Raw genomic sequence first — 25,209 nt, forward strand, 5'->3', positions numbered from 1 at the left:
ATTTAATGAATGAACATGAATCTGGAAACCCACAACTCCAACTTTACGATTACTTCAGACTGAGAGATGTTTGCAGGCCAGAGTCCAGAACTGCCTTTATTTCAAGGGGCAACGGGAGGGGAAATCTCCCAGCACCCTAGCTGGATATAAAAATAGCTGTAAGATCTTTGAAGTAAAAGCTTGCTTTTATGTGGCACAGCAGGGCTATGATCCGCAACTGAGCTCAGTAAGTGCTACTACGATACAGTAATTAGCTGCAAAGCTGCAGACTAATCCAATATATAATCTTTCCAAAACCATAACCTCTAGTTATTGGCAAGCATGATTGTGATTTTTTCTGATTTTCTCTGTTATTTCTCTGCTTTTATCTGATATCCTTGCTATAATTTTCCTTCTTCATCTTTACCCTTGTTCAGAGTATAAGCAAACATGACTTTGAAATGAAACATATAGGCAAACCGGTTTATGGTAAGCACAGGGCAAGAAGGAAGACAGGAAGAGAAGTAATCTCCTGCCTGTCATCTGCCAGTCTATGTAGTCCAATAGCAAATTAGAATTTTGATTGCATTAATGTATGCTGTGGATCAGTAAGCAATCATCAGTGTGTTTAGCAGTAATTCTCTTGAACAAGATTTAACATGAACTAGCTAGTCAGGTTCTTAAAACAGTGCTAAATGTTTTCCCATACTTCAGCTACAAACACTTTTGCTCTATTCCCTGCTATCACTATTTAGTTGGTAAAAGATAATGAAAAATTAAAGTTTGCCTGTTAAAATCTATGAACACAACTAGCATATTCTCCATAGTCCTGTTATTCCTCTAAGACTTCAGTATGTGAAGTGACTGAAATTCCATCATTATTTACGGTGGTATAATTCCATTTTCTTCAGACACTGTTTTCCCCAAATTTATACAATAGTCCTCTCACTGCCTTTTTAGGTACACTGACAACACAGCCTAAAAACCACCATGTCGACAGCTGCAAAGGTAATGATCTCGATCAATGTGGTGCCAAATTGAAGCTGCGTACCCACAAACAAACGAATCTTTCCTGTACAGCCCATACCTTCAGAAAAAGCTCAGAACAACATTTTATGACACCTTCTACATCAATGAGATGTGTATTTAGTAGACCAAAATGGGAAAAGGCATTTTTTAAAAGTTAATGACTCTAAGGATGTAGTAAGCCTTCCTAGTTGCATTCTCAACCTATCTTTGGTTGAGATACTCAAAGGGACTTAAATTAGACCACTAGGCTCAATAGTAGACTATTGTGCTGCTTAACCTTTAGATAACTGCTTTCTATAGGAGAATGCATTGCCCTGAGTTGTTCAAACTCCTTCTGTGATGCACAGGATCCATCAGGAGCCTCAGGAAGGGATTTTTAACTGTCAGCCAGAAGCTGCCTAAGCTAGCTGGTATAAAACAGTGGAGACAGATGTGTCCTGTCCCTCTGTGAATCTTGCATATTAGCACTACTAACAGCTGCCTCACTTCATCCCGGTGTGTTTATGCACGCCTTCTCTAAAGACTGTTTAATCAAAATCCTCAGCAGAGATTAGAGCTAACATCCCACCCAAGTGCCCAAGTAATTAAGACAGCCAGTCTCTCATTACATAAAATCTGACAACTCTGAAAAAAAAAAAAAGAAAAAGAAAAAAAAAAAAGTTTGAGAGCTCCTTCTGAAAACAACCTCTAATCTGGGATTAGGGAGCACATTTCAGCCAAAATTAAGAACTGTGCCGTGGTGTCCAAGCAATGCACTGATCATCACCAGCATCATTGTCTTGAGCGAAGATGGCTGATGCTGGGTTTTGTGTGGAGGCCAAGCTGGCAGATGTGCTCTGAGAAGCCTTACCAGCTTGAGCCCTCCAGGAGCAATAGGAGAAGAAACAGCTGCTTTGCTAATCCCAGCAGGCTTTAAATATCAAATAGTCCTTAAATTCCTCAGCAATCTCAAGACTTAGGTGCCCCCAAGCATAATGAGGAGGTTGATTTATATAGCTGGGGAAGATTAATGTTTAAAGTTTAGATACCAGGAGCAGAGAGCAGCTGAACTGGGCTGCTGAGAGGCTGTGTTTTTAACCGGAGCTCATACATTTCATATTCAAAACTATATCGGAGAACTGTAGAAATCTGGACCTTTTGCTGACAATGTGCATCCCATTCCTTAACAAAGACATTTTAGGGAGTTTCAGGCTTTTTGAAGTCAAAAAAGTGAATTTTTCTGCAGATTGATTGAGCCTCAGGAAGGGAGAACATGAGAAGGGCAAATGGAGGGAAAATGAAGTGTCATGTTCTCTCTGGAAGGCTCTGTCTCGGAGGAGGAATCTCATCAGCTCTGTGGAGCCCTTCAAACTCCTAACAGGCAAACAAGGAGCATCTTTGTGATCACCACTGTCCTGGCAGCAGGCTGTGGAAAAATCTCCGTTTTTATCCATGTTTGAGTCTCAAAGATGAGCTGTGACTTTTAGAAAAGCACAGTTCTGTTCCTGAGGCAAATATTTTACCCAAAATGCCAATAAAAATTAAAAACAATGCTCTCAAATTTGTAGTGCATCATTCAGAGGAAACCCACTTGCTGCAAGAGCCTCTCTCTTGCTTTAGTTATCAAGTAAATAAATATCTTCCTTTCAGCTGGAAGATACCTAACCATTTTCCATGCTGTTTTTCATTATAAATGAGAATGGGTCAAACCTTAACACCCACAACAGTGTTCAAATGATCTTTTTCCATTATAATTGATATTTTAGATAGCTTTCTAACTGCCTTAGCTATAAATTCATGCCCATTATTTGTAATAAGTGCTGGCCTCATTTAAGTATGTTGGCTGTGTTCCCAGAATAATGCTTTGGAAAAGAGTCTGTTCATACTGGAAGAAGTGGGGGGAGAGCAAGGGATGACCCACAACCCTAAACACCTCATTAATGATTGTAGCAGAAAACAGAAATTCTGCCAAGTACACACTGGCCCTTAAACATGGTCACTATGGTTAGAGGCGTCTGGGTTAGAACTAAAATAGTTACTCAGGGTTTCATCCCTTTTAAAACATATTATAGACACACACAGACCAATGTCCTTCCTATCCCTCAAAAGGCTCAGCCCAGCCCAGCCTGTTTGTCAATTCAGGCACTGACGAAGCATAAATCTGCAACACAGCTGAGCTGCACAGCAGCAAGAGTGCAGGGAATGCAGAATAGTCATCTGCTGATTTGGTGGAGTTTCTGGGAGGGATACGTTTGTAGCCTGAGAAAAAGGCATTGCCAGTGTTGGTCCCAGTGCAACCAGGTCAATACAGTTGACAATTTGCTTTTGTAAAACAAAAGCCTGTAGAGAAGTCTGTAGGTTTTCTGCTCCATTTGTGCACAGTGCCAGACTCGAAATTTGGAGAAATAGTGCCTACATCCTTCATTATTAGAAGCTTCACTTTGGTTACCTGATGGGATCTAGAAAAACCATTAGGGGATGAGCTGCTGCTCAAAGCTACCCAGTTCAATACACAGCTTCCCCACCTAAGTCCTAACAAAAGGACTCTGAGACACCTCTGTCCTCCAGGTGCCATCTATATTTATCTTGACCCCTCAAGAGCAGGTGTGAACTTTGGTCCTACAAGAGGAGATGGGTAAAACAAAAGAGGTAGTCCTATGGCAAGGAGCCAAGGACTTGGAGAATACCATGTTCTGCAGGAGCATGAGGAGAGGGAAAGGTGGGAATGGTGCCAAAGAAGGTTTCAGTAAGGATTTCAAAGGCAACTGCTGCTGCTGTTGCTGCTGGAGGGCCACCTCTTTCTACAAGTGTTGACTCAGGTTGTGGCAGTGACAGCAGCAGTGGAAAGTGGATGATCAAGAGGCTTGCCTGCCCTATAAAGGCAGTACTTCCAGCCTGCCACACTCCATATGCTGAGACTAGATGCATAACCTGCCAGAGCATTTCAGCCAGGTCTTCTCAGGAATATGCGGCATGGTAACATGTGCTGTAGGCAAGAGAGTTAAATAAACTATCAGTAAACCTCAGTGATGGGAGGACAAGGGTGGCAGTTCAGCAGTCAGTCCAGGATTGAAGAGTCTGGGTAAGGAGGTAGGTGGCTGCAGCCTGCTACCTTCTGTGGGAGTGCAAAGCAGATGAGTCACAAACAGTTGGGTTTGTTACTGTTGTTAGCTGAGTTTAAAAAAAAAAAAAAAAAAAAAAAAGCATATTATGAAGGAAACGTGCAATTATTAATGTCTGGTCATTACCAGAGTTGAAACATGTAAGGGCAAAACTGAGTTTGCAAAGCAAACATAAATCTGTCAATTCCTAACTCTCCTGTGCTTGTCTTTGCAATCAGACAATGTTCTTCTAGTCCAGGTTATTTGCCTTTGAAATTTTAAAAGTCTTCCCCCCCCCCCCCCCGCCCCGCCCCAGGTAAAAAGCAGATGTTAAGTTTTTACTAAGCAACTGTAATTAATCCCCAAGAGGCATCATCACAGACCTCTACTTTTCTGGATTACCACATCGGTTGCAGTTGTTTAAGATAAAAGATTATCCCTGTGAAATAGCAATGGATAAATGTGGTGGTCTGGAAGTGTAGCAAGATCAGTGGGAGTGCATCTTTTTTACTTTTCCCTTCCTGTTTGTCTATGCACTGTGGTCAGAAAAAGCTAAATAATAGAGGCACCATGTCTTGGGTCTTGATGATGGTTCCTCTCTCTGTCCTTCCCTTCCTTCTGGCACCATCTACTCTTTACTGTTCTTCCCAGGGCACCATACACATTTACTGGGCTTTGCCCAGGCTGTAGGCTGGGCTACCTATTTACAATGTCTTGACTTCATTTATGACTTTCTTGTGTTGCCAGAATTTCCCTGAGAAACACAACTGAAAGAAAATAATCATTTGTAGTCATTCATGTTGTAGAAAAATACAATTAACTTTCAAGGGATGAAGAAGATTTCCTTATACTAAAGACTTTACCCTGCTGATTTTCAAAGGCATATTGCAAATAAAAATGGGGCTAGAACTTTAAAATATGTCAAAGAAACAAGCAAATAAAAAATTGCCACCAGAATGCTTTATGCCAGAAATCTTCAGACAACTTCAATTGAAAGGCCATTACCAATCCCACTACAATAAAAGACATTATATTTGCAGTCTGAGCAACTACGGTGACACTTTATATATTGGATATTCGTCTGTTGTGGGACACATCTTGGCACTGCTGCTTATTAATGTAGGTGATAATCATACAATGAATAACTGGATTGATAAGAGTATACTGAGAACAGCTGCTAACAATAGCTAAAAGAATAACATGTCTTAGATCTTTACTGGAATCCTTGAAAACAAACAGGAAGAACTATCTTCAAAAATAACAAAAAGTATAAAATGAAAATGTCCATAACATTTAGAGAAATTTGTTCCCATCACTACTACTACTACCACTACTTCCAAGTTTCACATTTTTCTTGTGAAAGCAGGAATCTGTCCTGCTGAGCAAAAGAAATCAAAAAGGTAATTAGATATCATATAAAAGGTAGGTGTATATCTCTGTACTGTAATATTGCCTATATTTATCAAGTTAGAAAACATATCAGTTAAATTATTTTTTTTTCCTGGATGTTAACCAATTCTTCTTATAATTGTCATCTTTTTTTTTTTTTTTTTCCTCTACCATTTCAGTTATTCGGCTGTTTCTTAGCCTGGGAGACACGAAATGTCAGCATTCCTGCTTTGAACGATAGCAAATACATCGGAATGAGTGTATACAATGTGGGCATAATGTGCATAATTGGTGCTGCTGTTTCATTCCTTACTCGGGACCAACCCAACGTGCAGTTCTGTATCGTTGCTTTAGTCATAATATTCTGCAGCACCATTACTCTCTGCCTTGTGTTTGTACCTAAGGTAGGTGAATTTGTTTAGCATGGGTCTGGATTTTTTTTTCTTCTGTTTTATAATTGTGATTTAATATGTAAAAGTTCGTTACCTTTTCCAGCACACAGGATGTGTGAATTCTAAGCCAAGCCTGTCTATAATCTCTTATCTCTGTATTCTGAGATGAAGAACAAAGCTTCGTGAGATTTTAGAGAAAGTGGAAAATAAAAAGTTACAGCAATATGAAGACGTGTTTCAAATGGCTACACCTTTCCTGAATGTGTGACTGGGAAAACAAAGGTTGCTTTCTGTAATTTCAGTGGAATAGAAACTTTTTGGAGAGGTTGCTTTGTAGAGATTCAGGAGGGACAGGTCCAGTTGTCTATTCTGCCACATGTTTTTTATGTGCCCTAAGCAAGTTAATCTGGACATTTTCTTCAATTCTTACAAAACAGTAAGACCTTTGGAGTTAATGGCATGTTGTAAGGTTAACTATGTTGAAACCTCTAAGGGTATACAAGTATGGTAGTAAAATATGATTTATCAGCACTTCAGAAAAAACAAACAAACAAAAAAAAAAAAACAACTGTACATACATTGCAGATGCCAACACTAAAGATATTTTTAATAACCAATATTTTAGAGGACTAAGTGAGGCATGGACTGTAAAGCATATACTCTCATCTCTTTTTGCTCCTTTTGGCTCTGAGGATATGTGTATTACATGTTGTTAGAAGAACTAAGATACCCACAGAGTGCTGGAACTTGGTCGTTTTACTTCAGAATTAAGCTTTAGACACGAGTATAACAGACCTTGAATGAAGAGAAAGCTGATTTCTACATAAGATTGCCTTAGCTAAAACAAAAGTTCTTGAGAATGCATGTGATATTTTGTGGAAAAATATATAATTGTGGTCATTTAAAATGACTTGCATAAACCTAGCATATCACCCCAAATCAGATGTATATGCAGTTGGACGTCTGGAACATTTGCAAGGCAAGATTCACAATGCAGGTCCATTTACCTCTAGAATCTCAGTTTTTAAGCTTTTCAGTTGAGTAGTGATAAAATATTTGTGAATGAATTGAGCAAATTAGAGTGAGCATGTATTGGTGTTAACTGGCATCCCTAGTGATGGTTCTAGGAGGGAGAATTTATCTCAATGTGTTCCCTCTGAGTGAAATAAGGGACACAGACAAGCAACAGAAGCTGACTTCCGATATGCAACAAAGCAGAGCAATTCATTCTCTAGGACTGTTTTTACAACCCGGATGTTTTTATAAGTTTTGCAATTCACTTCTTAAAAATTAAAAGCTGCACAGACATAAATAGTCATATTCTTATTCTGGATCCTAAGGAAAAATCACAACTTCTTTCTAAATTAAGGAAAATTCACAAAACACAGCAAAGAACAGTACTTCAAAATACTGCAAGATTTAAATGTGTGAGCTGTATGAAAATGCATATTAAAGCTCTGCTGCCAAAAATACCTCCATAGAATTTCAGAAGTCTCTTCAAAGAGAAAATATTATTAATGCTGTGACATGCTCTTCTGACCCTTTGCTTTCATGCTCCTTTGCCCATCCTTCTATTCTGCTGCTGCAGGCTCTGAAATGACTTTTCTGTTTCCTCTTTTAACCCCTTCATCTGCTCTTCTTTTAACCCGCAACTACCCTGCCTTCATTTTTCCTCTCAGTTCTCTGTACTCAAAATGCAAACATGAACCCTAGCCTCCTAGCAAAAAGTACTTTATCCCATTCCATGTATTCTCAGGTTTCCAAATGCTTAGCTATTTTGCATTATAAATGGTCGTTGGGTAAGGTATATAAAAAAGGTCAAAGCAGGAGCTGGAATGCAGCACCTCCCATGTCCATATGAGTACTTCCACAGCTGGGCAGTTTTTCTTCTCACAAGTATATATTTTGCCCTACATTTCTTCTTGCTGTGCTTTGCCCCAGTTGCAGCAGGACAGCTGGCAAGCACTCTCTCCTGCAACCTTCTCCAGCTTAGATTTCATGATTGCCTGCCTGGACCCCACGGAATATTAGATCCAGGAACAACCAGGTTGTACATCTAGGTAAGACTTCAGTGTGAGACAGGCACCAAATCTCTTCCCTAATTGTAATCAATTGTAATTATAATTAATAGTTGTAATCAGTTAGTACAGTTTTGGTGACATAGGAAGATTGTTGATTAAATTCTAAAGACTGTGGCTCATCAAGAACAGGAGAAGATACTGAAGACTTGGAAGCTTGCAATTTTTTATTTATTTAACCATGGTCAGACAAACGCAAACAATAAACTATGCTTTTGGGCCACGCGAGTACTTCTGTTTCTCTCCAATACAAAGTAAAACACATTCTTTTTAACTAACCTTCAGCTGTCTCTAGGTCCTACAGTGATAGAATTCATTTTTTTTTTCCCCACAATCTCTTTATGGATCTGAACAGGCAACTATTCAATTATGTAGGCAAACTAGAGAAAGAAACATGACATTTTTCCATTACTACCTGTCAGTTCTATTAGTCCTATTTACGTATACTGTGGCAATTACAGTACTGCTCCAGTTAAAGGCCCACCTCTTCTTCTGCCATTTTGTTAAGCACCAGGTACCTAAGAAAAACATGAGGAAAATCTCATAGTAGAATTAGATCAGGGAAAAATTGTTCATTCCTCTCTCCATTTAAAGGTGTCCTTAAATACAAATGTTGATATCCATTTGTACTGCCCCTACTTACAATAACCATGGATGTTCTCATTATCAAATCAAAATAATAATAATAATAATAATAATAATTCAATCATTTTTTAAAATACTTTATATTTCTGGGTACAAGAATATCTTGTAGAAACAATCTGTAAAATTCAAGCAAATATTATGTATATTTTTCCTACTGGAAATTAACTATTATGCCTAATTATCTTTTTAGTGGAGAATAGGGATGTAATATTTTTCAACACAACCACACAACACAACACAACAACACAACCACAAGCTTCTTTAAGAGAAGCAATCCTAAAATGTATTTTCTCTTCATGGAGCAATTTTCCCATGTTTATCCATATCTATTAAATTTCCTCGTACTCATATTTTTTCTGCTCCATCCTTTTTGAAATAGAACATTGCATTCACTTGTAGTCATCCACTGAGTGCATACCATCCTCCACTGCAATGGCATAACATGTTAATTCACATCCAGTTTCCAGTAGAGCAGCAAGGCAAAATCAGTTCCAGGGATCAGGATTAAAACACTATTTTTGTGTATTGATAGCATTTTTTGTCTATTTGGTATTGACTCTTTGTAGATATCAAGCTTTGACTCTTTGTAGAAATTGGAACCACACAGATGCAAGGCAAAAAAAAAAAAAAAAACCACAAGTTCCACTGATTTTCTGGTCAGAAAAAAACAAATGCTCATCTAACTTCATCCCTTGTACACTGCGAAACAATATCACCCACGGACTTCTCCATCAAATCTACATTATGTGAATGAATTCATTACAGCATACATCCTTGTGGCAAAAATATCCCTTCTTTAGCTATAAACTCCAAAATAAAGCTGAGTCAACTGATGGAAAGTTATACTTCTGTCTTATATTCAGTTTGAACTTAGACCACATCAAATTGCAGAGCTTTTATCTTGTAACAGTCTTTTGCCTAATAATTTAAGAAGCCTTGTAATTACTGTTCTTCACCTTTAACTTCAATTTAATGGAGTTTTTGGCCTGGGAGTTAGATACACCAGTCATTATAACCAGCCTAATTAGAATCATAGAACTGGGGGAAGGGAGAGACTGGGAGCTCTAGGAAAATTCAGACAGAGCAAGTTGCTCAAGGCCTTGACCAGTTGGATCTTGAATAACTCCAAAGATGGATACTCCCCAACCTCTCTGAGCACCTATTCCATTGTTTGACCACCCTCACAGTAAAGTTTCTTCTGATGTTTGTGAAATAACCTGTTTTTCAGTTAGTGGTTTCTGTCCTTTCATTTACTCTTTGTTATTGTGTGTTACACACATTAATAAAATCTCCCTTGAGCCTTGCCATCTCAAGGCTAAACAACCCTCTGCTTGTATCATAGAGACTCCAATCCTTTCAGCATCTTTGTGGCTCTTCACTGGGCTTTATTCACCATGCCTGTACCCCTCTTGTACTGGGGAGCCCAGATTTGGACGCTGTGCTGCAGGTGTGCTCTCACCAGAGTACAGGGGAAGGATCACCTCCATTGTCCCAGGGTACTGCTGGCCACCTTTGCCACAAGAGCACATTGGTGGCTCATGTTCCACTTGGTGTCCACCATAATCCTCAGAGCCTTTTTTGCAAAGCTGCTTTCCAGCTGGTGTGCCCCCAGGGTTCGGGAGTGGGAGCGGAGTTTCTTCCTCTCCAGGTGTAGGACTTAGCATTTCCCTGTGCTCAGTTTCAGGAGATCCCTGTCAGCCCTGTTCTCCAGCCTCTTGACATACCACTGAATGACAGTGTAACCATCTGCGGTATCAACTATTCCTTTGCTGGTCATCTGCAAACTTGCCAAGGGTGTGCTCTGTCCTATCATCTAGGTCATTAATAATGTGTTAAGTGGTAGGCATCCTAGTATGAACCCTGGGGTACAGCAATAGTGACTGGCTTTCACGATCCTTTGAGCCTGGAAGGTTAACAAATTTTCAGTGCACCTCACAGTCCACTTACCTAGTCCCTACTTTAACAGTTTGTCTGTGAGGATGTTATGGGAGATGGTTTGGAAACCCTTGCATGCGTTAAGAAACATATCTCTCTCCCCTTATCTACCAGCCCTGTCATCTCACTTAAGAAAGCTATCAGATTGATCAGGCAGGATTTCCCCTTCATAAATCAGATGACTGCTTCCAATCACATTTTTGTTCTTAATATGTTTGGAAAAGGATCCCAGGATGATGCGCTACACCACCTTCCATAGACTGAGGTAAAGGTGACTGGCCAGTAGTTCCCCAAATCTTCCTTCTCATCTTTCTTGAACACAGGTGGTATATTTCCTTTCTCCCAGTGCTCAGGAACCTCTCCTGGTCAGCATCACCTTCCAAAGATAATTGAGAGTGGCCTCACGGCAACATCAACACTGTCAGTCCTTGAGAATGCACCTTGTCAGGCTGCATGGATTTATGTTCAGTTAGCTGGGGGATCTCAGGTGTTTGGGATTCCTGAAAGCAAGTATTATCAGTAAAGGCTGAGGTGAAGCAGGTACTGAGTACCTGAGCCTTCTCCATGCCCTTTATCACCTAAAGAAATGCAATTTATTGTCTTCAAACATAGTTCACCATCCCAATCTGCAGGTTTGTCTGTAAATCTATGTCAGGGAAGAAGTGCTTTGGTGCCTGGTCAGTCATAGAATCACAGAATCATCTAGGTTGGAAGAGACCTCCAAGATCACCGAGTCCAACCTCTGACCTAACACTAACAAGTCCTCCACTAAACCATATCACTAAGCTCTACATCTAAATGTCTTTTAAAGACCTCCAGGGATGGTGACTGAACCACTTCCCTGGGCAGCCCATTCCAATGCCTAACAACCCTTTCAGTAAAGAAGTTTTTCCTAATATCCAACCTAAACCTCCCCGGCGCAACTTTAGCCCATTCCACCTCGTCCTGTCACCAGGCACGTGGGAGAATAGACCAACCCCCACCTCGCTACAGCCTCCTTTAAGGTACCCGTAGAGCGCGATAAGGTCACCCCTGAGTCTCCTCTTTTCCAGACTGAACAATCCCAGCTCCCTCAGCCACTCCTTGTAAGACTTATTCTCCAGACCCCTCACCAGCTTGGTTGCCCTTCTCTAGACTCGCTCGAGCACCTCGATGTCCTTCTTGTAGCGAGGGGCCCAAAATGTCATGTCTCTCTCTATCAGAAGCTAGGTCTTTACCTTGTGCCACCACAGCTGCAGAACAGCCACGCTTAGAGAAGGTCAAGGTGAACCAATTACAAAATACAGCTATACCGCAAAGTCTGACGGCACTGTGCTTACAAAATAACTCCCCCCTTCTGTCTTTTCAAACAACTCAACAGCTTCGGATTTATGATACCATAACTATGTTCTCAGGACAGGAAGCTCCTTCAGCTGCGTCAGTATACAAATATATATGTATGACGCTTGACAAGTAATCGCAAATTCTGTGCTCTCCAGAGTACTCCAAGAATCTCTCTCCCCCTTGCCAAACAGCTAGTAGCTTTTTCTCCTCATGTCAAGGCAATATTTTCACATTGTCACTGAGTGTTAAATCTTAAACATATTTAATTTAAACAAATATAAGAAAGTTTAACCTTTTTTTTTTTTAAGTGGCTTATTTAATATATTTGAACAGATTTGTTTTATTTTGGGTCCCTAAAACCTAATTAAGTTTCTGTTATCTCCAGAGTGCAACCTCCCAAGGGTTCTTTCTGTTAATACTCCTACTTCATGCCTTTCTCTGCTTGAGTGTTACTTGGAACAGTAGGAAAGAAGAAATTTCATGTGACATTGTGTTTGGGGAGTGAAGGGCTTGGTGGGTTGCATTGTTTTTTTTTCCCTTGAAGAGAGAATATATCCTTTGAAAGTATAAAGATGTCGATGAAAGAGAAATAGATGTTTGATGAAATATTAAAATATATCTTTAATGTAATTAAAATCCAGTTTAATATATTTTAAATGGGTTTTTCCTAATTTTTGGAACAGTTCCTTTTGCAAAAACATTTTGATCCAAACTATTCTGTAAAGTTATTCAGAAATTGCCTTAAGTAATACATATGGCAAGCAAAGCTCACTTTCCAGAATTTTGTACTTGAAAGTCAGAAAGGAACTGTTGGTTTACCTTTGAATATTTGGGGATACAAAAGGAAGAACTGCAGAAATAAAACCATCTACAGGATTTCTTAAGGCTTTTAAACCTTACAGCTCATCACACTGAGAACAAATCCAGATGCAGCCACACAGAACAGAAGATTTCAGTTCACTCAAAATCAAAGAAAGAAGACTCAAAAACATCAACATCAGTCACCAGCGTCAATCAGGCCAGCACATCTCGGCTAGAAGGATTGCAGTCAGAGAACCACCGCTTGAGAATGAAAATTACAGAGGTATTGTTTATTTTATCCATACTGCCTAAGCAATTTATTTTCAATTGTGTATGCAATTCTGAAGTCTGCTTAAATGTTGACTACTTTTTAGAGGAAAAAATTGGTGTTGGCCCTTAGCAAAATATTGAAATAATAGGAAACAGATGATTTATATGAATAGCTAATTAATACAGTGAATACTTAGCAGATGTGATGAATTTAGACTGTGCCTTAGCAAATTAAAGTGAAACTTCCTCTATTCCTTTGTATCAGGCAAATCACCCTGCTCCTTCACATAGCCATGCTGAGCACCATACAGCAATAGCTGTAGAAGGGCAACTTTTCCATGCAAGTGTAACAGAGACCTTCAACCCCAAGGGCAGTTAAGAGCTGTCTTTGTTTCTGTTTGTGGTTGAGTTCAGAGACTGTTGTTGCTGTTATTTCTTGACCTCTCTGAGAATTCACTCAAAAATTTGCTAGACAGGTCTTCCATCTGCCTATGAAACAGTATTACAAATTTCGTAAAGTAGAAAGGACCTTTATGATTGTGTAAGCTGACCTTTTACAGAACAAAGGCCATGAAGTTTTTTTCAGTCTGTACTGAGGAGGACTAAGCACATGAATCCTATCCGAGCTATAACATGGGTATTTTCCATTATGTCCATCCTTGCTCAGGAGACTTCAAACAATGGCCAATCAACTCTGAAGACTGCCCATTTTGTGAGACAAAATATCCATAATCTTATAAAAATTATTATTTTCTTGCCTATATTGTGAACTATTCTTATACCTTGAAGAAAGGGTATTTTATTTAAACCATTACTTCTTTGTCTAGGTCTTAAGTAATGACAATTGCCTAGGCAACAGAAAGGTGTTTACTCAGACAACCAATGACTTCAAAAGCAAAAGTTATCCCTGCCTTTTTAAAGAAATGTTGTTCTTCAGCTTGGCCAGGTGCCTTTCGTGTGACAGCCTTGCAATTTTTGATAAAGGCTCTGCTGGCTACTCACTATTTTCATTTCTATATCCTGATATATATTTCCTATGAAGCCTCCTAACTCACAAGATCTCAGTCTGTGCCTTGCAAGGCTCATGACAATGACACAGGTAAGGCTGGTCAGGGCAGTTGTGCTGTGTTAGTGCACACAGGGCCCTGATATGCTTTTTAGATTTTACTTCAACAAATTAAATTAAATACCCAGACCCTGTGGGTTCAAAAAAGTAGTTTCAGCGTCATGGACACTTGGAGCATATTGGTCTGCATAAATAATAATTAGTTGAAAGGTTTTCAGGCCGGGCATTCTTATGCCCATTTCTTTCTTATTCGGCAGTGCATCTGGAATTACTTAAACCCTTAAATACTGAAGCTTATTCTTCTATATGCTATATCACAGTTGAATGCGATTTGCTACCCGTAGCATGATTTTTAGTGTCATTGTAGTAGTGCCATAAGAACACTGTATTTGGTGCTGTGTGGCCATTGCATGACCACCTGCCTCCTGGTCTCATTATAGATAGCTATGCAGTTACTGCAGATACCTGAAGCAATGATCCTTGAACTTTTAGCAATTCATGCCCTTTCTGTTTTGCAGCTGGACAAAGACCTAGAAGAGGTCACAATGCAGCTTCAGGACACTCCTGAGAAAACAACATACATTAAGCAGAACCACTATCAGGATCTTAATGACATTCTCAGTATACGGAACTTCACAGACAGCAAAGGTGAGAGTTAGTGAAATCTATAAGCAGTGTAACCCACCAAGGTTTTGAACACCAGAATACAAGTCCTATTGGTCTAGTTCCAGAGCACTCAGATCTTGGTAAGATAGAGCTTTACATGTTTTGGTTACGTTATGAAAAGCATGTCAAGTCGCATCATAAGCTTATACAGTACCCACTAAGTAGTTATTTCTTTGTATATCTCTTCTTTTACTGTATGCCTTACGTGTGTAATAGACATGATAAAGTAGGAAACTTTTAAAAACAAATTTGTGTTCAGAAGCCAAGTTTTCTGTACTGTATGGAGGGAGAGAAGTCATAGAATGCTTCAGTTGTGAGTTAATTGTGCCAGCCTTCAACAGTAGGAAGCCCAGTTTAATATGTGCTCTTCTGAATAGGATACTTAAATCCTGCTTTTGGACACTGCTATCAAGCACATAGAAGAGAAACATGTAAATATTTCAGTGCTGATTTGGACTCTAAATGTAGAATTGAAGGCACTTATATATGAAAATTCTTCCCTAGGAACGGATAAAAAGGGATTTCATGACTACTGTAATATTCCTAAGTTGTTCCTACAATGTTTCTTGCACAGCTCTCCAAAGAAATATATGCAAAAGAATTTCACTTTTGGGAAGCAATATTGCATAGTGCAATAAAGTGGAAGCCAGGACACCCAGCTTACATTTCTGACTCTAGAACAGATCTACTTTGTGAATTTTGGCCAGTGACTTCATACAGCTGAACATTATTACCTTAAGTAAAAACTAAAAAAAAACTAATTGCCATGTATTGGGAAGTTGTTGAGTTGCATGTTTGTTGCAATGCTAGGCTCAGGTTTCCTATTGCTGTGTGTGGCAGGGTAAAAAATGTAATTGTTGAAGAATTATTTTAAAATAATAGCAATTGTTCATATATGCTTTTGAAGCATATTGTAATTATTGTAATCTTGGTTGGATAAGGCTACTTTCTCATGGGGTTCTTTGTTTTAGCCTGGGTAAACACTTGGTTGTGTAACTTTTGGCCAAAAAGAAAAAAAAAAAAAAGGAAGAGCTCCATAGCATTCCCAGTGTCCTTTTTAAAATTAAAAAACAGAAGGGGGGAAAGGAGGAAAAGGAAAACGTAAATAGCTGCTGGAGGCGTGTGATTATTGGGCTGAGATCAGCAACAAGAACTAACATCAGTGAGTGGGATGAAGCAGTTTTACCAAGTGTTTGAAAGGAACACATAGAATGTTCCACTCATGTCAGATGCTCCAGGAAAAATGATAAATCATGAATAATATTTCAAGCAGAAAAAGATACATTACATTGTGCCAAATGGCCATCTGAGTTTGGGTATGAGAAACAAAAATGATTCTCAAGAGATACGTTGGGTATAAATTTAGGACTGGATGCTTCCCACAGCGGGTTGCACTCCATTAGCAGTAGGATGCTGGCAAAGAAATCAAGGAGAAAATACAACCTTTCTTCACTTACTTGTGGCTATATCTACAGAAGACATCGATGCTTTACTGCTGTTTTAAACACCAGCATCCAAGATTCTCTGCATTCCCAAGTTTAGCCCAGTATGGTACCTTAACTTCTACATTGCTGCTGCTGGGTACATATTTAAAACCATCTTTATGCACTGAGCCTTAATGTACTGAGAAGCTTTGAATTATGTACTATTTAAACATACAGGATAAATATTCTTCTGCATACTGCAGTTTCTGGACCCAGTTTTCTGAATAGACCAACCATCTATAGTTCAAGGAAGAGAAGAGAAGGAAGGATGTTTTTTTTCCTGGCCTTGTTTATATTAAATAGGTTAGAGCATTGACCTGGGAGTGAGGAGGACCTGGGTCTCAATTTCCATCAGGTGTTCAAAGCTTGGTCACACACTTGAAGATGAAGGCCCCAAATATGAATATGACAGAGTATCCTGATCCCGTCTCAAGTTACATCAGTTATTCATACCTCCAGGCTTTGAGACACCATGTTAAACAACCCTCGACAGCCTTTTTTTGTCCCTCCATTTCTGTCTTCTGCTCCTTGTTTTCTCTCTTTCCCTGTTTCCCTCCCCTTAGCTTGATGTCTGAATCTCATCTGTATTTCTGTCACTGCATCATATCCCAACAGTCAACCTATGTGCTTAATTTAAATTTGCCATTCCAATAAAAATAATGCGGCTTTGGAGAATTCGTGCTGCTGAGTCACTGCTGCTTCTGTGCAGATACAAACAAACATCACTTAAATGGTACTTAAAAAAATTCTGGCCCTTACAGCTACTGACATAACTATGCTTTCTGTAGATATGTATTTCATATTGTTTTCTGTAAATTAAAGTACAGAACCTTGAAATTATGCATCTCTGATGGTACTTCAGCCAAGCTTTAGAAGATGTAAATATTTTATTAGCATGACCTAGAAGTGGCCATGTGTATCATCTCCACCCCGCAACTGGGAAAGCCAGTCCAATGTTGCATTTCAGTTAACGACAAGGCTTTTGCCTAGCTTGGACCTTGTAAAAAGTCTGAGCTGAGAGAGAGGGACTAATACAGTGAAGAGAAATGCTGAAAGAAACAGCTGACTTGGAGCTAAAAATCATAGCTGATCATTTGCCACCGCTCTTGTGGACATGGCTGAATCCTGTGTCAATATTCTTTGCAAAACATCATGCTGTTCTGCAAGAGTTCATATAGATGATGTAGTGCACGTGATGTACTGTGTCCCTGTTGCTATTGCTTGCACAACTCCAGAGCTTCAGAGGACAGATAATAACATGGGATTTATGCAATGCATCTCAAACAAGGCCTAATGAAACTTTAATGTCATAGCACTCTTCAGTAGATTTATGATCTGTAAAAATTGTTCAGAGTCAAAACTCCCAGCCTATAGCTGAGTGTCAAAAGATGTTATCTGATTTTTCCCATCCCTCTCCACCCCTGCCATTTACCTCAAGCATGAATTTAGGAGCCAAAAATTAAATTTAGGTGTCTAAAGCCTATTTAGACAGAAAAGACAGACACAGCTGAGCACTCTTATAACTGCCTGATCTTGGGCAAAGCCTCATAGCTTTGGGAGTTCATGGTTAGTTATTAACAGGAACAGCTCCTAGCATAGCCCACTCTTTGCTGGCATGGCGACTCCTTCTTTATGGCACATTTTAATTTAGTAGGTCTCATTTAAGGAGAGATATTATCCAAGATGCTCATCTTTTGTTCAGAAACCCATATCATCCCTGAGACATCTACAGCAATTGGCCATGTAAGAAAAGCAATAAGGAAAATGTGGTTTGTAGTTTATGGTTTAGTTTATATATATCTATATATACATAAATATATATATATATATTTTAAAAAAACAGTTTTTTTTCTGCACTGCTAGCTAGCTTTGTCTGATCAGGCAGTTCTCCATGTGCTCCACGGACTGTGGCTCTGGGACCTCAGATGGCTTCCCCAGTTGGATATAAAATATACATACAGGACATCCCCTTAACTTCACTTGATACCTTCCTCAGATCATTTTGAATCACGGTGTCTGCTAGCTACCTCATCTCTGTGCACAGCACAACATGAGCTTCTCTCCCAGCTTGCTCTTTGCTGGATCTGGTCACCTTGCCTGAGCAGCAGAGCTGCATCACAGCCTGGGTGTAAGACAGGGACATGGCTGTAGGTGAGTACAGTTTTTGGCTCGGGCACTTCTTGTAACTGGTGGTGACACTCAGCGAAGAGCCAAGGTTGAGGCTTGGAGATGTGGATGAGTTTTCCAGGCTGATGTTTGGAAAAAGGAGGACACCTGCTTATAGCTGTGGTGCTATGTTAAGAGTGAGGTTGTGCTGCACAATTCTAGGGAAGAAATACCCCAGCATGGACACCAACCAGAGCTTCCCAAAAGGGCTCCCTGCACCCCTGCCACCAGTGCATTAGAAGAAGGGAAGACCTTGTGAAGGCAGAATTTATTTCTACCATGCAAGTGACTGCAAAGATAAAAGTTACTGAGGCTTTTACCACACATCCCTAGAAGCTGCCATAAACTAGAACACTCTTGGTGTTATTTGGATTTATACCTGGAGCCACTTCAGAGGCAGCACAACCTGGGCTGCGTCACCTGGTTTTGTCCCTGCAGGAGCTGCAGCACAGGGTATCTATCAGCTACCACCATAATTCCAGAGGAGCCCATGCATGCAATAACAGAAGGCTCCACCATGCAGTTTTAAGATTAACTTTTCCACAACATTTATAGCAGGCATTGTCAATAAACTAATGGAAGAAACTGCTATAAAAAGGTTTCTTTTTAGCTTTTACTACTGCTTTTCATCAGTTCCTGAACTCTTCTCCCTTTCTGTTCTTCAAGGGACAAATTCTGTTCTCTGACAGCTATAGGTGAGTGAAAAGAGCATGCATATCAGGACTGAACTTGGTTCTGCAAGAAAAATGCATCAGTAATACACTGTGGGTTTTTTTTGGATTGGCTAATTTTGTTATGCTTAGAATCCTACAGTCTTATTCTATTTGACTTCTATCTGATATTTTTTAATGAAATTATTTCTACGTGAATGATTGATAGATAGAGTTTCACCTAAAGCCAAGCTGAGAAAAAAAACATACAGTAATATCTTCATTTATTGCTACCTTTGCCTGTACATTTCAAAGTAGTGTATTAGAAAAAAAATAATGAACGACAGCCACGGAATCAATAGTCCCCACTTATGAGCAATCTCTTTTTCCTAGTCACATTAGCAAGTTCTCTCTCTGCAGGCACCCCAGCTTGCTCTGAAAGTCATTTCTGTTTTGAGCCAGAAAACAGTCTTTACTCGTTGCTGTAAATGGACTGGGAGCATTCATTTGCATGTCAGATATGCCCACATTCTGTCAGTTGTCACCCCACTCCAATGTTTCCTAGTGTTAGTTTTTCCCCATGTAAAAGCAGCACAAAGAAAAAAAAAAAAAGATTTCAAAGGCATGTTGCTAGTAAATGCAAAGCAAAACAGAGTTCATCTGCGATAGAGGGGAAAACATTACTTCTATGAAGCTGGTTTTATTCAAGCATTAAGCTTGAGATTAAAACCACAGATTCAAAGGAAAGGTTTTCAAAAACAGGTGTGCAAGGCTTTAAGGAATGTTGGTTTAAAGAAAAGATATAGTTCATTATATCCTGAGAGAGAGAGAGAGAGATTCTAGTTTCTGTGAAGCCTAGCAAATGTATTCCAATCTTGAAACTGGAGCTTGTTTCTATTTCTACAGAGAGACCAATCTGCCAGAGGTTCAGTTCTTGCTTTTGCTTGCATGGAAATCAATCTGTAGTAAAGGGACTTTCTTCTGATTCACAGTAGTATAAATCAAAAGAGAATCTTACTAGCTTTTTTTTTAAAAAAAAAGTCTTCCTCTCCAAATGTAACTACGAGAAGGCATGACTTAGACTTCCTGGTGCTGTGAACTTTGTTCAGGAGAATTTTTTCACGTATAACCAGCAGTTGATGTGATCATTTTAATTTGCTTTTTGGCTTTATTTTCTTTCCACCCTGCTCACATACAAAGCCAAAAGCGACTAGTCTTGTTTCACAGTCCCAACAACAGAAGTGTGGAAAATAGCAGTAGATTTTTAAGATCTACCCTTACCTTTAAAGTTTTCAGAGCTCTTCAGTAAATTGACTAGAGTATCTCTGCCAGCTCTTGCAAGTTATTATTAAACCACATTTACTTCTTTGTGGAGCATAAAATATGTTTTCTAACAAAGAGAAGACGAGCGGACTTGAAAAATGCAGGGTGAACAGCAGTCCTGACACCAAGTTGTAAGAAATTGGAGGAATATTGCCACTAAAGCGTAATGATGAAGATACTCAATAAAGCCATGGTGTACAAGTGCCAACAAACTCCTAGGTGAAAAAAACACAGTTTCTAGAATCCTGGAAAAAAAAAAAAAAGCAGCAGCGGCAGTCATGTGGTACTTTCTGCCTGCAGCTGAACAACGTTTGCTAAAATGTATGAATTGTTTAAGCCTACCCAGGTAATTTTGAGGGAGGCAGGTTGTGAAGTGGTTACGGGTATGGGAGGTCTGAGGAAGGAGTCACCTCTGGCAGAGAGAAAGGCAAGCAGCTGGCAGCACTGACCTCCTCACTGAGCCTCTCTGCAGCAGCAACTGAATGTCCTCCTGCGGCTTAGAGCTCTGTAATTGGAAGTCATTTCTCTGCTGCAGGTGGGCAAAGGTCCTGAGCTAACACCTCCTGGCTCTCACTGACAACCGGGTAGCTGCTTTTGTTCTCTAATAAACCAATCGGTGAATGCTCTGCGAGGCACTTGAAATCTATTTGTCTTTTTTTCTCCGTGGTTTTCTGAATGGAAAGTGCTCAGGCATCACTTATTCAGACTTCTGAGTTCCTGTTTGAGGTCTAAGAAGGTGAAAATTACTTAGAAACTGCTTCTGGCTAATGTAAATTCAATTTTGAAGGCAGTCAGACCATCCCAGTGCAACTTATTCAGTAGCATCTGCAGTGGCAGACAGTACTCTGAGAATGAAGGACATTTTTCAGGTGGCATACTTAATGAACAGAGGAAGAAAAGATAGGGAAATACTAAAGCCAGTCCTAAACTTCAGAGAAATCAGGAAAGCCAAAAGTTTACCATTAGCTTTAATTTATTTTCTTTCAGCTGTTCACCTATACAAAATCAATTTCCTCCATCCTTAAGTTAAGTGCATATGGTGATAGTGTTTCTTCTTTAAGCTCCAGCTCTTGAAAGCGTATGACTAAGTGAGAATCTTGATCTTCATTATTTACGTGAAAGGGAAGGGAAGGGAAAGGGAAGGGAAGGGAAGGGAAGGTGAAAAGATTCTAGTTTCCATAGCTGCAGAATAAAAATCTAAAAACTCCTCTCCCAAAAAGTTTAAAGCCCTAGGCAACAAATAAGAATTACCCAACTGTTTTTTAGTTTTTTAAGAGAGAGAGAGAGAGAGAGAGAAACGGGGGAAAAAAAGTCTCGATGTTGTGGCAGTCCTATGTGGCTTCTGTCTGCACTTTTTTAACCTGGGATATTAAAACTCGTGTTCAGTCACCTTGTATACAGAAATACATGCAGTGTATTGAGAGAATCATCCGCAAGAGTGGTAGAAGAGGGTCTATTAAGAATACCACCCAGAGTGATATATGGGCAGTTGGTGTTAAGGAATGAGTAGGCACTGAATATATGATTTGTGATCTACTTTAAACTAGATCCCCCACCTTTTTGACAGGGACCACCTCCTTCCTCTCCTCCCTCCCCCCAGCAAAACTAAAAGCACAAAAAATCCCTCCAGGGCGTACAACATAGATTATTCTCTGAAATCATGCACTCCCAAAGTCTGGCAGTTGCATATTCCAGTCATTTTGTGTAGAATTGTATTTTCAGTGGTTTTGCAAATTGCTTATCTTTGCCAAAGGATTTGGGGCCCTAGAGCAGTTAAATAATAGGCCTTTTCTTTCCCTAATTACAAGGATGAAATGAATTTTAACTTTGGTCTGTGTCATAAAGTCAGCATTTTTCATTGTCAGTTTAGATCAGCTCAGCATTGACATTGTTTTTAATCACGGAAATAAAGAGTTTTTTTTCTATGTGTCTGTTTATAGACATCACACGGCTCTTATGCAAATGTCAAGCTCGATATACATAGAAATGTGATATATGAAAAATAAAAACTGAACTCTTGTGACAGCAAGTGCCACACCAGCAAACTTCAGGCTGCCCTGAGATGATAGGTTTCACTGCTCCTTATCTTAGCCACTGTCAGATTTGACTCCTTGCTGTCCTTGCTTCACATCTAAGCCATCACCGAATCCTGTTGTGTCCCCTCCCTTTAAAGCACCTCTCTCTTCCTACAGCTGGATCCCTTAGCTCTCTTTTACTGACATTGTGTTGCCTCAACAGAAGCAGCTTCGTGTGTTCCGGTTGTCTGCTTTCTCACCCAGCCCTTTGTCTTCCATGCAACATAAGTGAAGAATCTTTCTTGCTCTTCTGAGCCATAGCAATTCTTTTCCAAGTTGCTTGTTAGACCTGCACAGAGGAAAGTGAATCCTACAAATTAGGGCCAGTTATGGCCACAATGGGAGGGTAGACATACATATAGGAGCACTTTACCATGTTCATTGGTAGCATGGATGCTCCTAGCGTGCTGGAACCTGAATGTTCTTTGGGGCTTCTAGCTGTTAGTGGTAGAGAAAAGCATCTTAAGCCTTCAATGCGTGCTGGATTTTTCAGGCTATTTTTATTTCTCTCAGATGTTCTCCTGCTTGTGTCACTCCTGCCCACTTTTGCATTCAAATCCTGCAAGATCCTTTTCCAGCTTCTACCTTTGAGTCCTCCTCCATGTTGCCTTAGTGCCTGCAGCAGTCACTGTTTCTGCGTGCGTAGCAAACAACTGCCTGTGATAGATTTGGAGCTGCTCTGTAATTATTTATGAAAACTCTTCACTGTCCTCATTACTCAGATGTTTTCCATGTGACTTTGCTTGGCTTAACACAGCAGGAAACTTTGGAAAAGCAGGCAGGAACAGAAAGGATCTCCAGTTAAGACAGCCTTCTTTAAATGGCTGCATTCTGCTTTTTGCAGAGGGACTGAAGCATGCCACAGACCTCAGCACAGCTAGCCCCTGACTCCTGCGTCTCCCATGGGAATTAAGTGATGCTACCTGCAGAGAAAATATGTTATCATTACACAGAAGAGAGAACTGCAGAAGAAAGCTTTATGAAATCATTAGCTGCCCTTTCTGTAGACAACCTGTGGGCCAGTGCATCTGATATGAATGATATTTCTGTGCTAAATCATAGTAGATAGATGGTTAAATGATAGCACTTAACTGCTTTTGTGAGATAAAGAGTACCAAGGTTTCATAAATCAGTGAGATCATAATTTTTCTGGGAAAATATTTAAACAAGTTGTGTTTTTTTTTTCATATAGAAAAGTAATGTTTGAGTTCAAGATAATATGATGATATTATATTTTTTTACACAGCTCAAGACTAGGGAAAGGCATATGATAAGGCACATAAAGGCATGAAAGAAGATATTTAAGAGAGGGGAGAGGGAGGGAGGGAGAAGACAAAAAAAAAGGACAACAGAGGTTTTTTTCACTTTTCTGTTTCTTCCTGGTAGTTGCCACGAAGGACCACATCACCAAAAGTGTACGAGTACCAAAGACTCATGGGGAAACCTGAGCTTGTATTGCAATATGGGCAGAAAGAGTTTATTTTGTGGCACCGTGTATACCTGTATAAACTTTTACAATGAAAGAATTGTAGAAAGATCACTTGATAACAGTAAAATAAAATTGACTATGTTGTCCATCTAGATGGCGAGAAAGCAATTTTGAAAAATCATCTTGATCAAAATCCACCAGCACAGTGGGGCACATCAGACCCTTCCAGAACGAGCAAAGATCCTATAGAAGACATCAACTCTCCAGAACAGTAAGTAGTACACCATTATATACTGGTAGAGAAAGGCACACCCTGCTCTCTTGTGTATGCATGTGCTTGTGTGCTCACACTTTCTACTGTTTAAAACATAAGGGACAGCTGGAACATCAGCAAGAGAAGATGTGAGTGGCAACTCCTGAAGCACCCGCAATGCCTCCCTGCCCATAGCTCACCATCATCACCAAATTTAGAGGGTATTAGGCCCACTGGACCCTAAAGTGCCCCAAAACAAACATGTTTGTTTTTTTTTTCTCTTGACAGAAATACCCATAGTGTGATGTCTAAAGTTTCTATAGAGTTACAGGACAAGTTGTGCTCAGCCACCAACATAAAGGAGAGATGAGGATGTACATGGGAACACACACACATTATGACCTTTATCAACAGTCTAGGTCCTTCTACACAAAAGCCAGCGGGGTTCATGGTGTGCATAGTCATTTTACTCCATTTTGGTCTTAAGCTAGAAAAATAAAAGCAGTTTTGGGGCTCAATGTTACCATAGCAGCTGGAGCTGAGTGGGACATAGAAAAGCATTTCCTTAGAAACAATGATGCATCCTCAAGGAGAGGATCACAGAATCACAGAATTCTGTGATTGATGGCACAAAGCACTGGTTAGATTCATGGAGAAGGTAGGAACTTATGGTATCAGCCTTGCTTTCCAGGAACCTATATAATAAATTCACATAATACCCTCTAACAGCTCAGCAGGGCTTGCTGTGGCCCAAAGCTAAGGGAAGCATCATGCTTATTTGTCCCTAGAATAAGTCATTTCCCTAAGGTAGCCTAATTGCATTGGCACCACTTTATGAACATCTGAACTAATAGCTGTCAGACTCCTGTTTGGTACTTGGGCAACTTAAAAGCTTATTAAACAGAATAAATTAAATAAATTGCCAGACTCAGTCACATGTTACATCAGTGACAGCAAACCTGATTTCAGATAGCAGTCACTGCCTTGTATTACATGGTGCAGGAAAATACAAGGAGTTCTATCTCTGTCCTCACTGGAAAAAAAAAAAAAAAACACAGCACAAACTTGTGCAGGAGCTAACCTTAATGCACATGCACACACAAAGAAAGCCCTTATTAGTCGAAATCTCTTGGTTATTTCACAAAAACAGGGCCCTCACTGAGCAAGCTCTTGTGA

At 39.7% G+C, this 25,209-nt stretch overlaps 1 protein-coding gene across 1 annotated transcript in view; it reads left to right on the forward strand.

Moving 5' to 3' along the window:
* Positions 1-25,209, forward strand: part of GABBR2 (gamma-aminobutyric acid type B receptor subunit 2) — a 473,013-nt gene that overhangs the window by 442,562 nt on the left and 5,242 nt on the right. Inside the window, 5 exon segments of the mRNA XM_035550670.1 lie at positions 5,657-5,881; positions 12,753-12,816; positions 12,819-12,934; positions 14,506-14,635; positions 23,934-24,051. Coding sequence (XP_035406563.1) covers positions 5,657-5,881; positions 12,753-12,816; positions 12,819-12,934; positions 14,506-14,635; positions 23,934-24,051 — 653 coding nt within the window.

This window comes from Cygnus atratus, chromosome 2 (genome assembly GCF_013377495.2).
Source record: "Cygnus atratus isolate AKBS03 ecotype Queensland, Australia chromosome 2, CAtr_DNAZoo_HiC_assembly, whole genome shotgun sequence".
NCBI lineage: Eukaryota > Metazoa > Chordata > Aves > Anseriformes > Anatidae > Cygnus > Cygnus atratus.